The sequence below is a fragment of the Eptesicus fuscus genome, chromosome 14 (assembly GCF_027574615.1).
Source record: "Eptesicus fuscus isolate TK198812 chromosome 14, DD_ASM_mEF_20220401, whole genome shotgun sequence".
Classification (NCBI taxonomy): Eukaryota; Metazoa; Chordata; class Mammalia; order Chiroptera; family Vespertilionidae; genus Eptesicus; species Eptesicus fuscus.
The window spans coordinates 82,943,861-82,960,926 of NC_072486.1; the positions used below are offsets into that span (position 1 = coordinate 82,943,861).

The 17,066-nt window shown below is 61.3% G+C and overlaps 1 protein-coding gene across 1 annotated transcript in view; it reads right to left on the reverse strand.

The window, feature by feature from the left end:
• The window catches only part of PTPRN2 (protein tyrosine phosphatase receptor type N2), a 428,035-nt gene that overhangs the window by 56,285 nt on the left and 354,684 nt on the right, over positions 1 to 17,066 (reverse strand). The window contains exon 16 of the mRNA XM_054726069.1: positions 12,644 to 12,838. Coding sequence (XP_054582044.1) covers positions 12,644 to 12,838 — 195 coding nt within the window. The remainder of the gene's footprint in view (positions 1 to 12,643; positions 12,839 to 17,066) is intronic.

Below are 17,066 nucleotides of genomic sequence, written 5' to 3' on the forward strand. Positions count from 1 at the left end.
TCCTCACCTGCTCTTCTTGATGCTTCTTGATTTCTGCAACCCTTTAGCTTGTAAAATATTCTGTAATTGTCTCGACTCTTCATCCCTCAGACAGCCACAGTGAGGGGAGTTCTCAGTCACAGCCGTAACTCTCCTGAAGTCAAAAGCCTGCGTCCACACCTGAGAAACACACCGCCACCGCCAGCGCCAACAGCGTTCGCACCTTTGTCACGTGGACAGCATGTCTGGACATTCGATCTCTGTCATCTTAGCCAATGCATGGATCTCAGAGAAGAGACATTTGCCCACAATACCAGAGAAAATTAATAGCCAATAGCTTAACCCTAAACTCAATTGACCTGGAATAGCTCTGTGACTGCAGGAGCTGGTGGGCTCAGTGTCCTAAGACCCACTCGGGCCGAGACCAACCAGAGAGGAGGCTGAGGAAACAGACTCGCTAAGAATGAACACTGCACCTCGGCACCATGCACAGCACCTCCTTGGATGCCGTGTGTGAAGCTCAGACGTCGGGAAGACCCTCGGCCCAGTGGGGCCCAGCGGTGGGCAGCAGCCGCATATCCAGCCCAGCCCGGGCCTGGCACACACACCTGATGCCCCTAGAAGTGCCTTTCCTCCCAGGCCAAGCTCCGGAGCTGCCAGGAACCGGCACGCTGCCTCTCGCGTTCACAGTGCCACGGGCTCTGACCAGAAGCGGCCGTAAACTTAGGACTCAGTCCACACCTTTACCTCAGGGAACACTCAGGACGAAGAAGTAAACATGAGATGTGTTTTCAGGCTCCAAAAGGCCGCCCAAAGTGGCAGTAAGTATCTGTTGAGTGAGCCTTGAGGCTGGGCGGCAGCTCCGTGGCCATGTGTCCTCCGTGTCAGACACGAGGGTTAAGGTAACGCCAGGGCCACTGAAAATGCAGGTGAGACTCTGAGCTGCCACAGAGACGCAAATGGGACCGTTTTGGAGAAATGGATCCTGTGCTTCATTTAACACGTTTTCTTTAACGACATTTACTGTCTACAGTATTAGATGAGCACTCAGAAGGGGTGAAAGGCAGCTCCCGATGCGAATAAGCAAACTGATTTCTTCTAGAATGTTCTCATACTTTTAAAAATTTCCAGCTTTGGCTCTGCGGCTCTCGCCTTCCCCGGCTGTGTGGGAAGACTGCACGACCCATTCCGGGGACACACAGCAGCTCGGATCCTGTAAAATATTCATTTGCTTCCGGAGATGTCTGCACCCTGCTGACAAACGCAGACGCAGTCACACGGAGACTCAGAAAATGGCTATTTTAATGGCAAATGCTTTCGTCAAACCTCTCTTTCCACTAAACATTTTCTTCAGAATTATTTTCATTAAGAAGTTGAACAATTTCCACATTAGCTGCTAATCTCCTTTCATTTAAAAGTCTGCTGATAAAATTCTTTGCTTGTCATTCAAATAGTGAGGAATAATTACCGACGGCTTCCATCTCAGCTTCATTATGGTAAATGGCCCGGACGGCTGCGGCGCACGTCAGCTTTGCTGCATCTCAAAATGCAATCCATGGCCTCCCTGGGCTGCGTGCAGTTAATTACACAGTTACTAAGGGGACGTGTGCTAACAAGGGCCACGCTCGGCCAGGCCACCGCCTCACACACGCCTCCTGTATCTCGCTTCCTTCTGTGACTTGGTCCACAGACAAAAAACCCACCGCCATTGACAATGTCGGGTTTTAAATGTGAGTCTGTAGCTGCTTCAATGAACACATGTCTGAAGAAAAATTAACTAGATTTTATGTTAGTTCTACTAATTTTTGCCTTTTAAAAGTTTAAAATATCTACCCAAGGCATCTCAAACTCCTGAACTAGCTGCTTCTCAAACAAAACTTACAGGTGATGCCCCGGCCGGTGTGCTCAGTGGTTAGAGCGCCGGCCAGCATACTGAAGGGCCTCAGCTTTGATTCTCGGTCAAGGGCACACACCTGGGTTGCAAGTTTGATCCCCAGCCTGGCTGGTGTGTGTGCGGGAGGCAACCAATTGATGTGTTTCTCTCACATCAATGCTTCTCTCTCTTTCTCTCTTTCCCTCCCTCCCTCCCTCCCTCCCTCCCTCCCTCCCTTTGCACTCTCTCTAAAAATCAGTGGAAAAAGTGTCCTCGGGTGAGGATTAACAACAACAAAAAGACATTAGAGATAAGGTGCCTTGTTTCTACCAATGATCTGTTCTCCTTCAAGGATAAGTGAGAACCAGTGGAAAAGTGGGAAGAAACCACATAAAAATTGAAGAGATAAATCCAATCATTCTATTTTTTATAAATTGATTTTAGAGAAGAGAAAAGGAGAGAGAGACATGGATTTGTTGCTCCGCTTATTCACGCACTCATCGGTTGCTCCTTGTATGTGCCCTGACCGGGGATCGAGCCTGCAACCTTGGCCTGTCTGGTGCGCTCTAACCACTGGGCACACGGCCAGGGCCCATCTATCATTCTAAACAAACTGCACTCTCCTCATCCCGTCCTCACCAGGTCGCACCCATGCCTGGCGGCAATGAAGCCACTCATTCCCTGTGGATCGCTGCATTTGTGAACTTCCAGCACAGAAACTACCGTGGACCCGCACAAGGAGAGGGAGCGTTTCCGGGACTTTGACACGGACTAGACATCAGAGTGGTTAACCCGCTAATGCCCCGTTTCTGTCTCCTTTTTATAAATGACTGGGAAATAGGAGAGATGCATCTGCAAGTACTTGTTTTACAGCAACTTTTATGAATATACATGAGTACACGGTCCTTATTAAGTGAGGAAATGAAATCTGGATTTTGGCCTCCACCATGCCCATTTGACATGTGAAATACACTTGAAGCTAGAGTTTCTTAGAAATTCCATTTATGTATAAAAGTCAGTTGCAAACCAAGCTGGGCTTCCCGAGAGCTGACAGGACGGAGGGATGTGAAGGAGGAGCGTGGCCGCCCTCCTGAGGCACCAGCCCCGGAGGGGGCTCCAGACCTAACAGATTCTGGGGGAAAAACGGCCCCTCCGAGCGAACAGCATCGCTGGCGCCCAGGCGCGGGGCCGCGGGGGCCGCGGGACCAGGCAGCGCTGTGATGGGGAAATGGGGCTCCTGTTAGCTCCAGCGACGGCATCCGGAGGCCGCGGTGCCCTTTCCTCCTGGCCTGCTTCCCAGCAGGCGTTCGGTGACAGCCTCCGCGTGTTGCACAACAGTCAATTCACGTGTTAAATGCCACCCCGCCCTCCCCAGCTGAAGGTCACCTACAAAATTCCAACAGCCAATTCCAGGCCTCGGCCACAGCAGCAGCCCCTCTCGGACCCCCACACCTTCACCGCCATCCGACCGGGGAGGAGGCCCAGAGGAGACCTTTTTGCCGGAAAGATGAGACAACGGTTATCACAGGGACCTTTCAGGCCGAGGAAAGAGGAGGGACGGTTGCCTAGCAACGCCGACAGCTTCTTCCCCATTACAAAGCCAAGATCTTTTCTTAGAACAGCCTTTATGTTCTGTGCCTGTGATGTGCTCATTATGATTTCCGAGGATGTTTTTAGGAAGAAGAAAGCATTTCAGTGGGTGGTGCGAGGTGCCCAGGGGAGAGGCGGAGGCAGGAGCTCGCTCTGGTGCCGATGGCGAGCACCAGGTCCACACCGGGCAGAAAGTACGGCAGGGATTCCAACAGCGCTCACGGCCGGTGCTCTCTCCCCCGCCCCTCCTCCCTTCTCTCTTCCCTCCTTCCTTCTCTCCTCCTCCCTCCCCTCCTTCCCTCCTCCCTTCCCTCTTCCCTCCTTCCCTCCCTCCTTCCTTCTCTCTTCCTTCCCTCCTTCCTTCCCTCCTCCCTTCCTCCTTTCCTTCCTTCCTTCCTTCCTTCCCTCCCTCCCTCCCTCCCTCCCTCCCTCCCTCCCTCCCTCCCTCCCTCCTTCCTTCCTTCCTTCCTTCCTTCCTTCCTTTTCTCTCTCTCTTATTTGTTATTATTTTTAATCCTCACTGAGGATATGTTTATTGATTTTAGAGAGAGGGAGAGGGATAGAGAAACATCGCTGCGAGAAACATCGATCCATTGCCTCTGTACGTGCCCCAAATGGGGATCAAACCGACAACCCAGGTATGTGCCCTGACCGGGACTCGAGCCCACAACCTGTCAGTGTATGGCATGACGCTCCAACCTACTGAGCCACCCAGCCAGGCCAAGTACTTTGGTTTTTAATTCCTAATGTGCAATAAGATAAGAATAGGAGGATAGAAATGTCATCAATACTGGAACAGCTCACACAAGACTCAAAAATGTATCTTCTCTTCACCAACCAAACTCGCTAAGGGGCACCGAGCCTGGAGCCCGAGCCTGGGTCCCAGGCCTTCCTGTCAGCAGCGAACAGCTGCCTCCCACGGAGAGAAGGGACAACGAGGGCCCAGGGTCAGCCACAGCCACTGAGCCGCCGGCCAACATGCCTCATCCAATGGCTTGGAGATGAGGAGTTCGAAGTAGAGGAGAGAAGAAAGTCGATCCATCAAAAATCCTTTTCACGGTTTAGGGTGAAGAGTTAGGGAGAAGACTATCCAAGACATTTTCCATCTTTTTTTCAGCTCAACTGCAGGAAGACGCACCCGTGCGTTTGCGAGGTGTGGGGGTGAAGTGGGCATGGATCACACGGTGCCACCCTCTGCCCTCCTGCTCCAGCTCACGCAGCCAGAGCCTGCACCCCAACAGCCGCTGTCACCCTCGTCCTAACGTGTGCACCCGGGTTTCCCCATGCCGCCAGCGGTTGGCATGTTGAGCCACTCACCTGCCCCCTGCCCGCTGACCGACGCTCCAGTCACCACGCAGCCAGGCGGCTCGTTGACACACGGTGTGAGTGCCTGCGAGGGGAGGTCAGGCCCGCCTGCACGCAGGAAGGTGAGCGGGGAGCCGCTGCCGAGGGCACAGTGCGCGGCCCCTCAGACACCTTTCTTCATCGCGCAGGACGTACCATGGGCCAGCAGGTGGTCGGCCCGCAGGTGGTCGGCCCGCAGGTGGTCGGCCCGCAGGTGGACCGGCAGGTGGTCGGCCCGCAGGTGGTCGGCCCGCAGGTGGGCCCGCAGGTGGTCGGCCCGCAGGTGGACCGGCAGGTGGACCGGCAGGTGGTCGGCCCGCAGGTGGACCAGCAGGTGGACCAGCAGGTGGACCGGTAGGTGGTCGGCCCGCAGGTGGACCGGCAGGTGGACCGGCAGGTGGACCGGCAGGTGGTCGGCCCGCAGGTGGACCGGCAGGTGGACCGGCAGGTGGTCGGCCCGCAGGTGGACCGGCAGGTGGACCGGCAGGTGGTCGGCCCGCAGGTGGACCGGCAGGTGGACCAGCAGGTGGACCGGTAGGTGGTCGGCCCGCAGGTGGACCGGCAGGTGGACCGGCAGGTGGTCGGCCCGCAGGTGGACCGGCAGGTGGACCAGCAGGTGGACCGGCAGGTGGTCGGCCCACAGGTGGTCGGCCTGCAGGTGGACCGGCAGGTGGTCGGCCCACAGGTGGTCGGCCTGCAGGTGGACCGGCAGGTGGTCGGCCCACAGGTGGTCGGCCTGCAGGTGGACCGGCAGGTGGGCCCGCAGGTGGTCGGCCCGCAGGTGGACCGGCAGGTGGACCGGCAGGTGGTCGGCCCGCAGGTGGACCGGCAGGTGGACCGGCAGGTGGTCGGCCCGCAGGTGGACCAGCAGGTGGACCGGCAGGTGGTCGGCCCGCAGGTGGACCGGCAGGTGGGCCGGCAGGTGGTCGGCCCGCAGGTGGACCGGCAGGTGGTCGGCCCGCAGGTGGACCGGCAGGTGGTGTGAACCAACAGCAGCGCACCACTGGCCCCGTGTTCTCTGGTTTGACTGGCCGTGGACGTATGTTCCCAGACAGTAGAAGGCGGGATCACCTGAAGACCCTCCTTCACAAGACACTGGGAGGTGCTGGGCCCATGGCAGGCCAGCCTCTCACAAAATTAAGGGGACTCCTCAGGAATCCGAAAGGAGAGGGACGCGAACACCAGGGCAGGAGCCACGTGGCCGCAGACGCCCAGGCCCTTGGGGGACGGGGCAAGGCCTTGGGGCCCGAGGGGCCATGGGGGCCTGCCCGCCGGAGGCAGGACTGGACCTGGACCTGTACACCAGGACCTCAGCAGGCCCACTCTCAGCGCAAGGGTCCCCCAGGGACTCCACCTGGGAAGCTGTTTGGACCCTGGGCCTCACCTGGTCGGAGGACAGAGGCTCACAACACATAGGTGACTGTCCGGACTCTCGGGTGAGGAACTGCATCGTAATGATTGAGGACATTAGAGCGGGAATCAACAATATGACAAGAACAACACAGCAGGCAGATTTTAACGACTACCGATGAAGAATGTACCCCTTGAAATGGGGAACGCAATGGGTGGAGTCCATAGGAGCATGGAGAGGAGAGAGCTGGGGATCCCCGATGGCAGCGGAGGCCGAGTGACCGCCCCTGGGAGGCCGGGGAGGCGCCCGACCTTCTCCCCCGGAGGGAACAGAGAGGGTGGGAGAGTCTCGTTTGAGCCACACACGGTGTGGCATTTTCTGGCACTGATGGAATACAGGACTTCCCCAGTTCAGAAACCACAGAAAGACCAGGGCGAAAAGAAAAAGGACACCAGCTCCGTCACGGCACAAGAAAATCCCAGGCCAGCAAAGTGTGGATTTAGGAGACAGTGTGGCTGACTCAGAAGGGCTCAGACCTGTGCACAGCGACAGCACCGCAGGCAGGAAAACAGTCTTTTCAAAGCCACAAGAGGGGAGCCATGAGAGGGGAAGCCACGAGAGGAGAGCCACGAGAGGTGGAGCCACAAGAGGGGACACATGAGGGAAAAAGCCACGAGAGGAGAGCCACAAGAATCTGACCCTTGGCTCCTAGCCACGAGAGGGGAAGCCACGAGAGGGAAAGCCACGAGAGGGGAGCCATGAGAATCTGACCCTTGGCTCCTCTGCTATGCAAGTGTGAGGATCAATCAAAGAGTTTTCCAGACACACGATTGGCAGATTTTCTGACTAAAAGACTAAAAGAGGGTATATTTCAGGTAGAAAAACAAAGACATTTTACCCCAAACTAAGAATTAGAAGGAGAAATGGTGAAGGAAACAAAGAACACCTGTTAAAATGGAAGTCATGCAGGCTGGGGGCTCAGTGGTTAGAGCATCAGCCCTACGCCCTGAAAGATCTTGGGTTCGATTCCTGGTCAAGGCACGTGCCTGGGTTGCAGGTTCGATCCCCGGTCCGGTCAGAGTGTGTGCAGGAGGCAACCAATCGCTGTGTCGCTCACATGGATGTGTCTGTCTGTCTGTCTGTCTCCCTCCCTTCCTCCCTTCCACTCTCTAAAAATCAATGGGAAACGTATCTTCAGGGAGGATTAACAAAAAAACCTTTTAAAAAGAAAGTCAGTCTCCACAAGTGTGACTTTAAAAATGGTTCCTTTAAGGATAAACAGAGTGAGAGGGACTGGCAACAGCAACCTGGGCGTCCGGGAGGTGACGGAGCCCGGCCCCCGGGGCAGGCACGTCGCTAGAGCCACCAGGACACTCACTCCGCTGTAACTGCCAACTGCCGACCGAGGAGCCAAGGAGGGAACGAGGACGCAGTGTCTGCAGAAGCTGAGAGACGACCCAGAGGCGGCGGTGCGTCTTCGCACAACCTGCTGGGTGTGAGCTAACCCGCGTGAGGTCAGGTCCTGCCAAGTGGCTTTGAACGGAAGCTGCAGTCAGAGCTGGACGAACACCCCACTTTGAGGGTGAAGGCGGAGAGGGCGGGGCCTGCTGGTCAGCGACTAACACCTACTGTGCGCCAGGCACACACTGGGCACTGTGCCCACGGGGCCTGCAGGACTGACCGGCTCTTCCTGGAGCGTGAGAAGCCTCGAGCAGTGAGAAGCGGGCGCTGAGTGCGTCGGTTTCAGCCCCGAGAGTGTCCCAGGGGCAGGTGTGACGAGGCCTCAAGGACACGACCGGGTGGGAAACTTGGCAGCCGCAGGAAAGGTTGGGAGGAGACCCAGGAGGCTCTGAAAAGCCACCCCCGCCCCAGGCTTTAGCCGTGCGGCCGCGGCGGAGAGGTCCACGCCACCTCACGGACTCCAGCAGACGAGTTCCCGGCCAGGAGCAGCCCTGTCCTCACACCTGTCCGTCCCTGTCACCCTGACTCTGGCCCTGGCCCCTGGCTCCATCTTCCTGCCCTGAGAGTCAACACAGCCCAGGACTCCCGCCACGGAACCCCACGTGACGCAGCGTGTGAAGGCTTCCCACGGCTCCCACGGGAGGAGGACACCCCAGCAGGCGACTCACGCCTGCCTCACGGTGCGGGCGAGCGGCGTGTCTCCCTCGAGGCACTTCACGCCCAGGAGGCCTCTGTGCGAACGTCAGGGCATAAAGGACGTCGTCACGTCACGTGCAGATGAGCTCCCCGACGGGAGGCGGAGGCCACGCCCAGGAGCAGAGCCCGGCAGGGAGGGAGCAGGACGAGGGCTGGCGCTGCCTCTCAGTGGCCTGTCACTGCCCTCGAGGACACATCTCCGAGGAGCTCCGGGGAGCAGCTGGCCGACACGTGGTCAGAGTGGATGCGCCCAGGCCAGGGGCGTGTGGGGACGTGGCCGCGAGCGAGACCAGGCGCAACGGGCGCACAGGCTCCTAGAGAGACTCGAGGCGCGTGGAGCCACGGTCGTGGAGGCCGCGCCCGTGGGAGGGAGGCACACTGATGTGCGGGTGCCTGTGCCAGCGCGGGGACACGGCCCTCCACCCGTGGGCCGGCCACGCCCACGCCAGGTCAGAGCGGCCGCGGGAGCTCCCCTTCTGTGGCGCGCAGCCTGGGGTCCCTCCGTCCGTCCGTCGTGACGTTCATTCCCCAGGGTTCCCGGGGACGGCGGCCGCCACAAAGGCTCAGGGACGCCAGTGGCTGCTCAGCCCTCGTGTCCCAGGGGCAGAGGGCACGCGTGGCGCTGGGCCCACACCCCTCCCCGTGGACATAGTGCTCGGGGCAGGCTCTGCCCGCCATTGATGGTGAAGGCCTCTGCGCTTTGCCCCGAAGGGGGACAGGATCAAATCAACGTTTTTCTTAACCCCCCAAAGCCTGAGCTCGGGCTTTTCCGCCTGCACACGCAGGGGACCCGCTGGGCCGACCGGTGGCCATGTCCTGGGCTCCTCCGTCCACGTCACTGCCTGCACAGCTGACCCTGGCGTCCATCACGCAGGACTGGCTCCCGATGTCCGCTGAGGGCGCCAGCCTTCCAGGAAGAGACGGGTTCCCAGGGGCCCTGGACCTTCTGGAGGGGCGTGGTGGGTTTCTCAGAGGGGACCCCACGCATGGACACACAGTGTGTTCATATATTTGTGCGAAGCCACCTGCCTGGGGTCCCTGCCACACGCCGGTCACCAGGCCCTGGGCCAGCGGGCTGCTGACGAGGGTCCTTCCTCCCCACTCCTCGGCCCAGACCCTCCGTCCCTGCGAACGCGGGCACCCCCGCCTCCCGCCAGGCCCCGTGCTGGGCGCGGCTCCAGCCCACTCCTTCCATCTGCCCCAGACCCGGCTGGCGGGGCCGGGGCCACTGCCCGGCCCCACGGGCCCCTGCAGCCCTCACCCTGCGTGCTGCTGGGTCCCGGCCGCGGCGTCTTCCCTTGGGGGAAGCCCTGGCCCCGGCGCTCCGTCAAAAGGAAACTGGTCCCATTTCTTTGTCGTGACCCTCTGGCGTCTGTGAGGACAGTGTGGGTGAGGAGGCGGCGAGGAGGCCGTGCAGCCGGGGCCGCTCTGCAGGGGAGAGGCAGGCTGAGTGCGTCGGATGCAGAAGGTCCCAGCTCTGAGCCAAGCTCATTGGACCCGAGCCTGTGCCGTCCACGCCACGTGCTGGACTCTCACGGGCAGCCCGCCGTCCGCACGTCCTCCCCACAGCTGCCTGGGAGCCCCCTCCCCAGCTGTGCGCTGGCGGCCTCTCGCCCTGAGCCCCGGTGCCCCGAGACCACCTGGATGGCCTGGGCCACTGGTCTCCTCGGGGTCCCGTCACCTGCGTGGGGCCCGCGTCCTCCGTCACCCGGTAGATCCTCTCCTCCGGGCACAGCCTGAACAGGGCCCCGGCGCTGTCTCCTCTCCGAGATTCTGTTGCCACGGCTTCCTGGCATGAGGTCACAGCACATGCGTGTCGCTGCTGTGGACACAGTGACTGGACAGGGCGAAGGCTCCTCCCAGACTGGCCCCGGCTGAGGAGATGGGCCCGTCCTCCACCACTTCTTCCTGTGCCGATGCCTCTGTGTCTGCGACGGGAACGCTCCCCTGTCGCACTCTGGGAAGGTCGCGGTGACCGCCACGTTTCTGACGCCGTGGCCACTCCTCCCTCTGCTGTGGGTCCCCTGGAACCTTCCAGGTAGGACGCGCCCCTGCGCCGTGTGTGCACACAGTGTGTTCATATATTTGCAGCTCTGGTCACAGTGGGTCACCGTCCTGGAGCCTCAGTGCGTGAGGCTGTCGGAGTTCACGTGCCTTTGAACACAGCTCTGGGCCGCTCACCACGCGCTGCGGCCTCAGCCCTGCAAACGGGCTGTGGGTCCGGAGCTGGGAGCTGAGCCCCGTCCCCTCGTGCAGAGGGGGGACGATCGGCAAACATGCTTCGTGGGGCGCAGGTGTGTGGCCTCTCCAGGCGAGGGAGAAGGCATGGTGCCAGGACAGCCGTGGGGTGGAGGCAGCGCCTGAACCGGCCGGCAGAGTGGGCAGAGGGCAGACGGCCGGGACCCCCGAGCGCGGACAGACCCTCAAGGAAGGCCCGGCCCTCATGCAGGTCCACGTGGCACATCCAGGGTGCGCACACTCCCCCTCCATTGCCCTGCTCCTGCCCAGGCCCGCGGGGACCCCCGAGACGGCGTCCTGAGCACCGAGGGCCTGCGCGTCCGCGTGGTGCCGGTGGCCGGGAGGAGGTGCACTCGGCTCTCGCGGCACCAGGGCTCGGAGTCAGTGACCCCCTGCAGGGACACGTCCCGTTAGGCGTGGCAATGCCACGGCCACGCGAAGGCTAGGTCCGTGCGTGCGCGGCACGTGCATTTCCTTGGAGAATTAACTGCCACGTGTGCGCTCACCGTGAATGCCACGCCACGTTTCTCCGTGGGAAGCGCAGTACTCCCATGTCCCATTGGGACCGAGACCTCATCGGACTGTAACGCGTGGCCGAAATCGGACACGACGTGGGCCCCCAGCGCGCGGCGACCGAACCCCTGGCCTGTGGGCTGAGTTTCCTTTTCTAAAAGGGACGGACATTGTTGAAAACGATGCAGTGGACTCACTGTCCGGCCACATACGTCCGTGAGGAAGCGTGTAAAGGCAGGTGGCCTGTCCCGGGCGCCCTCCGTCCCTGGGCCTGCACGGGCAGAGCGCAGGTGTGTGCGTGCAGCTCAGCGCGGACAGTGGCTGCTGGTCTTTGCCTCCCTGCAGGCTGCCTCCCGCCACATGGCGCATCCGTCCCCACATCTGGTCCAAACGGCACGGCATCCTGGGCTCCTGCCCGCGGACTTGGCCCCCTAAGATGGACACCCCCCGGCGCACCTCAAAGTGGACACGCCCAGTGGCGCCATCGCCTGTCGGGGCCTTAGGGCCTCTCCAGGCCCCGCCTCCGGGCTCTGCAGCCGGACTTTGAAGTGGAAATGCGGTTTCCTGTGTCCCCCAAATTCACATGTTGAAACCTACCCCCACGGGATGGCGGCTGACGGTGCGGACTGAGGGGCGATGAGGTCACGAGGTGGCGCGTGACGGATAAGCGCCCTTGTCCCAGGAAAAGGGACCCGGGGGCCCTCGCCCTCCACCACGACGGACAGAGTGGGAGGCTCCTCCACCCGACTCCAGCCTCGGAGCCGTGAGAGCCACGCCGGTGGTGCTGGTCACAGCGGCCGTGGTCCGGCTCCTCCGGCTCCGTTGGCGTTAGTAAACAGGTCGGCGTCGCCCAGAGGGAAGCGCTTCACCACCACAAAGCCCCTGCGGCCGCTCACCCCGAGTCCGGGGCAATGAGCGGTCCAGTGAGCCGCCCGGACCCGGGCAGCGCCGCCCGGCCAGGCACGGCCCAGTGCGTGTGCTCTGGCCGAACCCGCACCAGACAGGAAGGAGCCTCGCTGAGACCGGGCAGCGAGCGGACCCTGTGCCTGGAGGAGACGGCAGCGAGAAGGGCTGAGTTCTGAACGTCTCTCTTAATAAAACTTGGGTTAATTATGTGCCGGCGGCAGGACACAGCCACGGCACGCGTGTCCCGCTGAGGATGACACGGCTGGGGGCGTGTCCTTACGGAGACTGCCCGGCCCGTGGGCCTCCTGCCAGGGCTGAGCCCTGCGCCCTCCCCTCCGGCCAGTGTCCCTTTGAGTCATGAGCAGCCTGCGAGGACATTCACTTACCCAGAAGGCGCGGGGCAGAAACTGGGGGAGGGACAAGTGCGGTCTGTCAGTTGGAGGTAAGGAACGCAGCGCACAGTAGGCGCTAATGCATGCCACCCCACCCCGATAACCTGCAGCACCTCCCGGGCAGGAGCAGGGCACCAGGTCACACTGCCACTCACTCAGAGGCCCCAGCAGAGGAGCCCGACGTGGGCCACACCCCGCTCACTGGCTGCGCAGCCAGCTGGGGTGCTCCCCCAGCCACTGTCCCGATGCGACAGGACGCACAGGCGGGGAGGGCGGGGTCGGAGCGGGTGCGGGCCTTACCAGGACCATGTGGCCGGTGGAGATGTCCATGTTGGGCAGCGCCGGCTCCTCGGACCAGGACGAGGTGCTGCTCCGCGCGGGAGGGCTGGGCATCGGCCCGTCACTGAACTGCGAGGACACGCTGTTGATGCGCGACCCGGGCGGGGCCTCCGGGCGGTCAGCGGTGCGCACGGCCATGCGCTGGCGACAGAGCTCCTGGGAGACAGTGGGAGACGCAGGGTCAGTGCCACCTGGGCCGTGGCCTCCCAGCCCGTTCACCCCCTGCTCCTCCTCAGAGCCCAGTGCGGGCCGGGAGCTCACCCTGTGACCCAACACACACACACACACACACACACACACACACTGCACAGACCCCCCCTACACACAGTGCACAGACCCCCCCCACTGCACAGACCCCCCACACTGCACAGATCCCTCCACACTGCACAGACCCCCCACACTGCACAGACCCCCCACACTGAACATATCCCCCCACACTGCACAGACCCCCCACACTGCACAGACCCCCCCACTGCACAGATCCCCCCTACACACAGTGCACAGACCCCCCACACTGCACAGACCCCCCACACTGCACAGACCCCCCACACTGCACAGATCCCCCCACACTGCACAGATCCCTCCACACTGCACAGACCCACCACACTGCACAGATCCCCCACACTGCACAGACCCCCCCACTGCACAGATCCCCCCACACTGCACAGATCCCTCCACACTGCACAGATCCCCCCACACTGCACAGACCCCCACACTGCACAGATCCCCCCACACTGCACAGATGCCCCCACACTGCACAGATCCCCCCACACTGCACAGACCCCCCACACTGCACACATCCCCCCACACTTCACAGATCCCCCCACACTGCACAGACCCCCACACTGCACAGATCCCCCCACACTGCACAAACCCACCACACTGCACAGACCCCCACACTGCACAGACCCCCCCACTGCACAGACCTCTCCACACTGCACAGACCCACCACACTGCACAGATCCCCCCACACTGCACAGATCCCCCCACACTGCACAGACCCCCCACACTGCACAGACCCCCACCACACTGAACAGACCCCCCACACTGCACAGACCCCCCACTGCACAGATCCTCCCACACACAGTGAACAGACCCCCCACACTGCACAGATCCCCCCACACTTCACAGATCCCCCACACTGCACAGATCCCCCCACACTGCACAGATCCCCCCACACTGCACAGACCCCCCACACTGCACAGATCCCCCCACACTGCACAGACCCCCACCACAATGCACAGACCCCCACCACACTGAACAGACCCCCCACACTGCACAGATCCCCACCACACTGCACAGACCCCCCACACTGCACAGATCCCTCCACACTGCACAGACCCCTCACACTGCACAGATCCCCCCACACTGCACATATCCCCCCACACTGCACAGACCCACCACACTGCACAGACCCCCCACACTGCACAGATCCCCCCACACAGTGCACAGACCCCCCACACTGCACAGATCCCCCCACACTGCACAGACCCCCACCACACTGCACAGACCCCCACCACACTGCACAGACCCCCCCACTGCACAGATCCCCCCACACACAGTGCACACCCCCCCCACACAGTGCACAGACTCCCCCACACTGCACAGACCCCCACCACACTGCACAGACCCCCAACTGCACAGATCCCCCCCCACTGCACATATCCCCCCACACTGCACAGACCCCCCCACACTGCACAGACCCCCCACTGCACAGATCCCCCCACACTGCACAGACCCCCCACTGCACAGATCCCCCCACACACAGTGCACACCCCCCACACACAGTGCACAGACCCCCACCACACTGCAAAGAACCCCACCATAGTGCACAGACCCCCACCACACTACACAGACCCCCCACTCTGCACAGACCCCCACCACACTGCACAGACCCCCCCACTGCACAGATCCCCCCACACACAGTGCACACACCCCCCCCACACAGTGCACAGACCCCCACCACACTGCACAGACCCCCAACTGCACAGATCCCCCCACACTGCACATATCCCCCCACACTGCACAGACCCCCCCACTGCACAGATCCCGCCAAACTGCACAGACCCCCCCCACTGCACAGATCCCCCCACACTGCACAGACCCCCCCACTGCACATATCCCCCCCACACAGTGCACAGACCCCCACCACACTGCACAGACCCCCACCATAGTGCACAGACCCCCACCACACTACACAGACCCCCACCACACTGCACAGACCCCCCCACTGCACATATCCCCCCCACACAGTGCACACACCCCCCACACACAGTGCACAGACCCCCACCACACTGCACAGACCCCCACTGCACAGATCCCCCCACACTGCACATATCCCCCCACACTGCACAGACCCCCCCACTGCACAGATCCCCCCACACTGCACAGACCCCCCCACTGCACAGATCCCCACACACTGCACAGACCCCCCACTGCACATATCCCCCCCACACAGTGCACACACACCCCACACACAGTGCACAGACCCCCACCACACTACACAGACCCCCCCACTCTGCACAGACCCCCACCACACTGCACAGACTCCCCCACTGCACAGATCCCCCCACACACAGTGCACAGACCCCCCCACACTGCACAGACCCCCACCACACTGCACAGACCCCCAACTGCACAGATCCCCCACACTGCACATATCCCCCCACACTGCACAGACCCCTCCACTGCACAGATCCCCCCACACTGCACAGACCCCCCACACTGCACAGACCTCCACCACACTGCACAGACCCCCCACTGCACATATCCCCCCCACACAGTGCACACACACCCCACACACAGTGCACAGACCCCCACCACACTACACAGACCCCCCCACTCTGCACAGACCCCCACCACACTGCACAGACTCCCCCACTGCACAGATCCCCCCACACACAGTGCACAGACCCCCCCACACTGCACAGACCCCCACCACACTGCACAGACCCCCAACTGCACAGATCCCCCACACTGCACATATCCCCCCACACTGCACAGACCCCTCCACTGCACAGATCCCCCCACACTGCACAGACCCCCCACACTGCACAGACCTCCCCCACACTGCACATATCCCCCCACACTGCACAGACCCCTCCACTGCACAGATCCCCCCACACTGCACAGACCCCCCACACTGCACAGACCTCCACCACACTGCACAGACCCCCACCACACTGCACAGACCCCCCCACTCTGCACAGACCCCCACCACACTGCACAGACTCCCCCACTGCACAGATCCCCCCACACACAGTGCACAGACCCCCCCACACTGCACAGACCCCCACCACACTGCACAGACCCCCAACTGCACAGATCCCCCACACTGCACATATCCCCCCACACTGCACAGACCCCTCCACTGCACAGATCCCCCCACACTGCACAGACCCCCCACACTGTACAGACCTCCACCACACTGCACAGACCCCCACCACACTGCACAGACCCCCACACTGCACAGACCCCCCCACTGCACAGATCCCCCCACACACAGTGCACAGACCCCCCCACACACACTGCACAGATCCTCCACACACAGTGCAGACCCCCCTACTGCACAGACCCCCCCACACACACTGCACAGACCCCGCCACACTGCACAGACCACACACACACTGCACAGACCACACACACACTGCACAGATCCCCCACACTGCACAGATCCCCCACACACACTGCACAGATCCCCCCACACAGTGCACAGACCCCCCCACTGCACAGATCCCCCCACACTGCACAGACCCCCCCACACTGCACAGATCCCCACACTGCACAGACCCCCGCTACACACAGTGCACAGACCACACTCACACACAGCACAGACCACACAGATACACCCCCCAGATACTCACATACCTACACGCACACACAGATTCACACACAGAGCTATATACACATAACAATGCACGAACCAGAGAGATGCACACACCCCCAGATAATCACACTGCACACACACAGATTCACACACAGAGCTATATACACATAACAATGCACGAACCAGAGAGATGCACACACCCCCAGATAATCACACTGCACACACACAGATTCGGGAACGGGGCCGCTCCAGCGCGGTGGTCACCCCGACGAGCCTCACAACCCGCTTCGTGCGGACACCTTCCTTTCCTGTTGGGACGTGGCCGGGGGCGGGGGGGCGGGTTACATTGTGGACTGAGATATGGAAACTGGTCCCAAGTCGGGGTGTTCAGGAAAAACACACAATTCTCTTTGGGTCTTCCCTCCCCCCAAACGGATAAAAGCCCGCACAGGAGAGTGAGTACAGGCGCGGGGGAAGGACCCTGCACAGCTGACGGGAAAGCTTGCTTTTCCAACTCAACGACAAAAGACAGCGTCCGGCGTTTAAGGGAAATCTCAG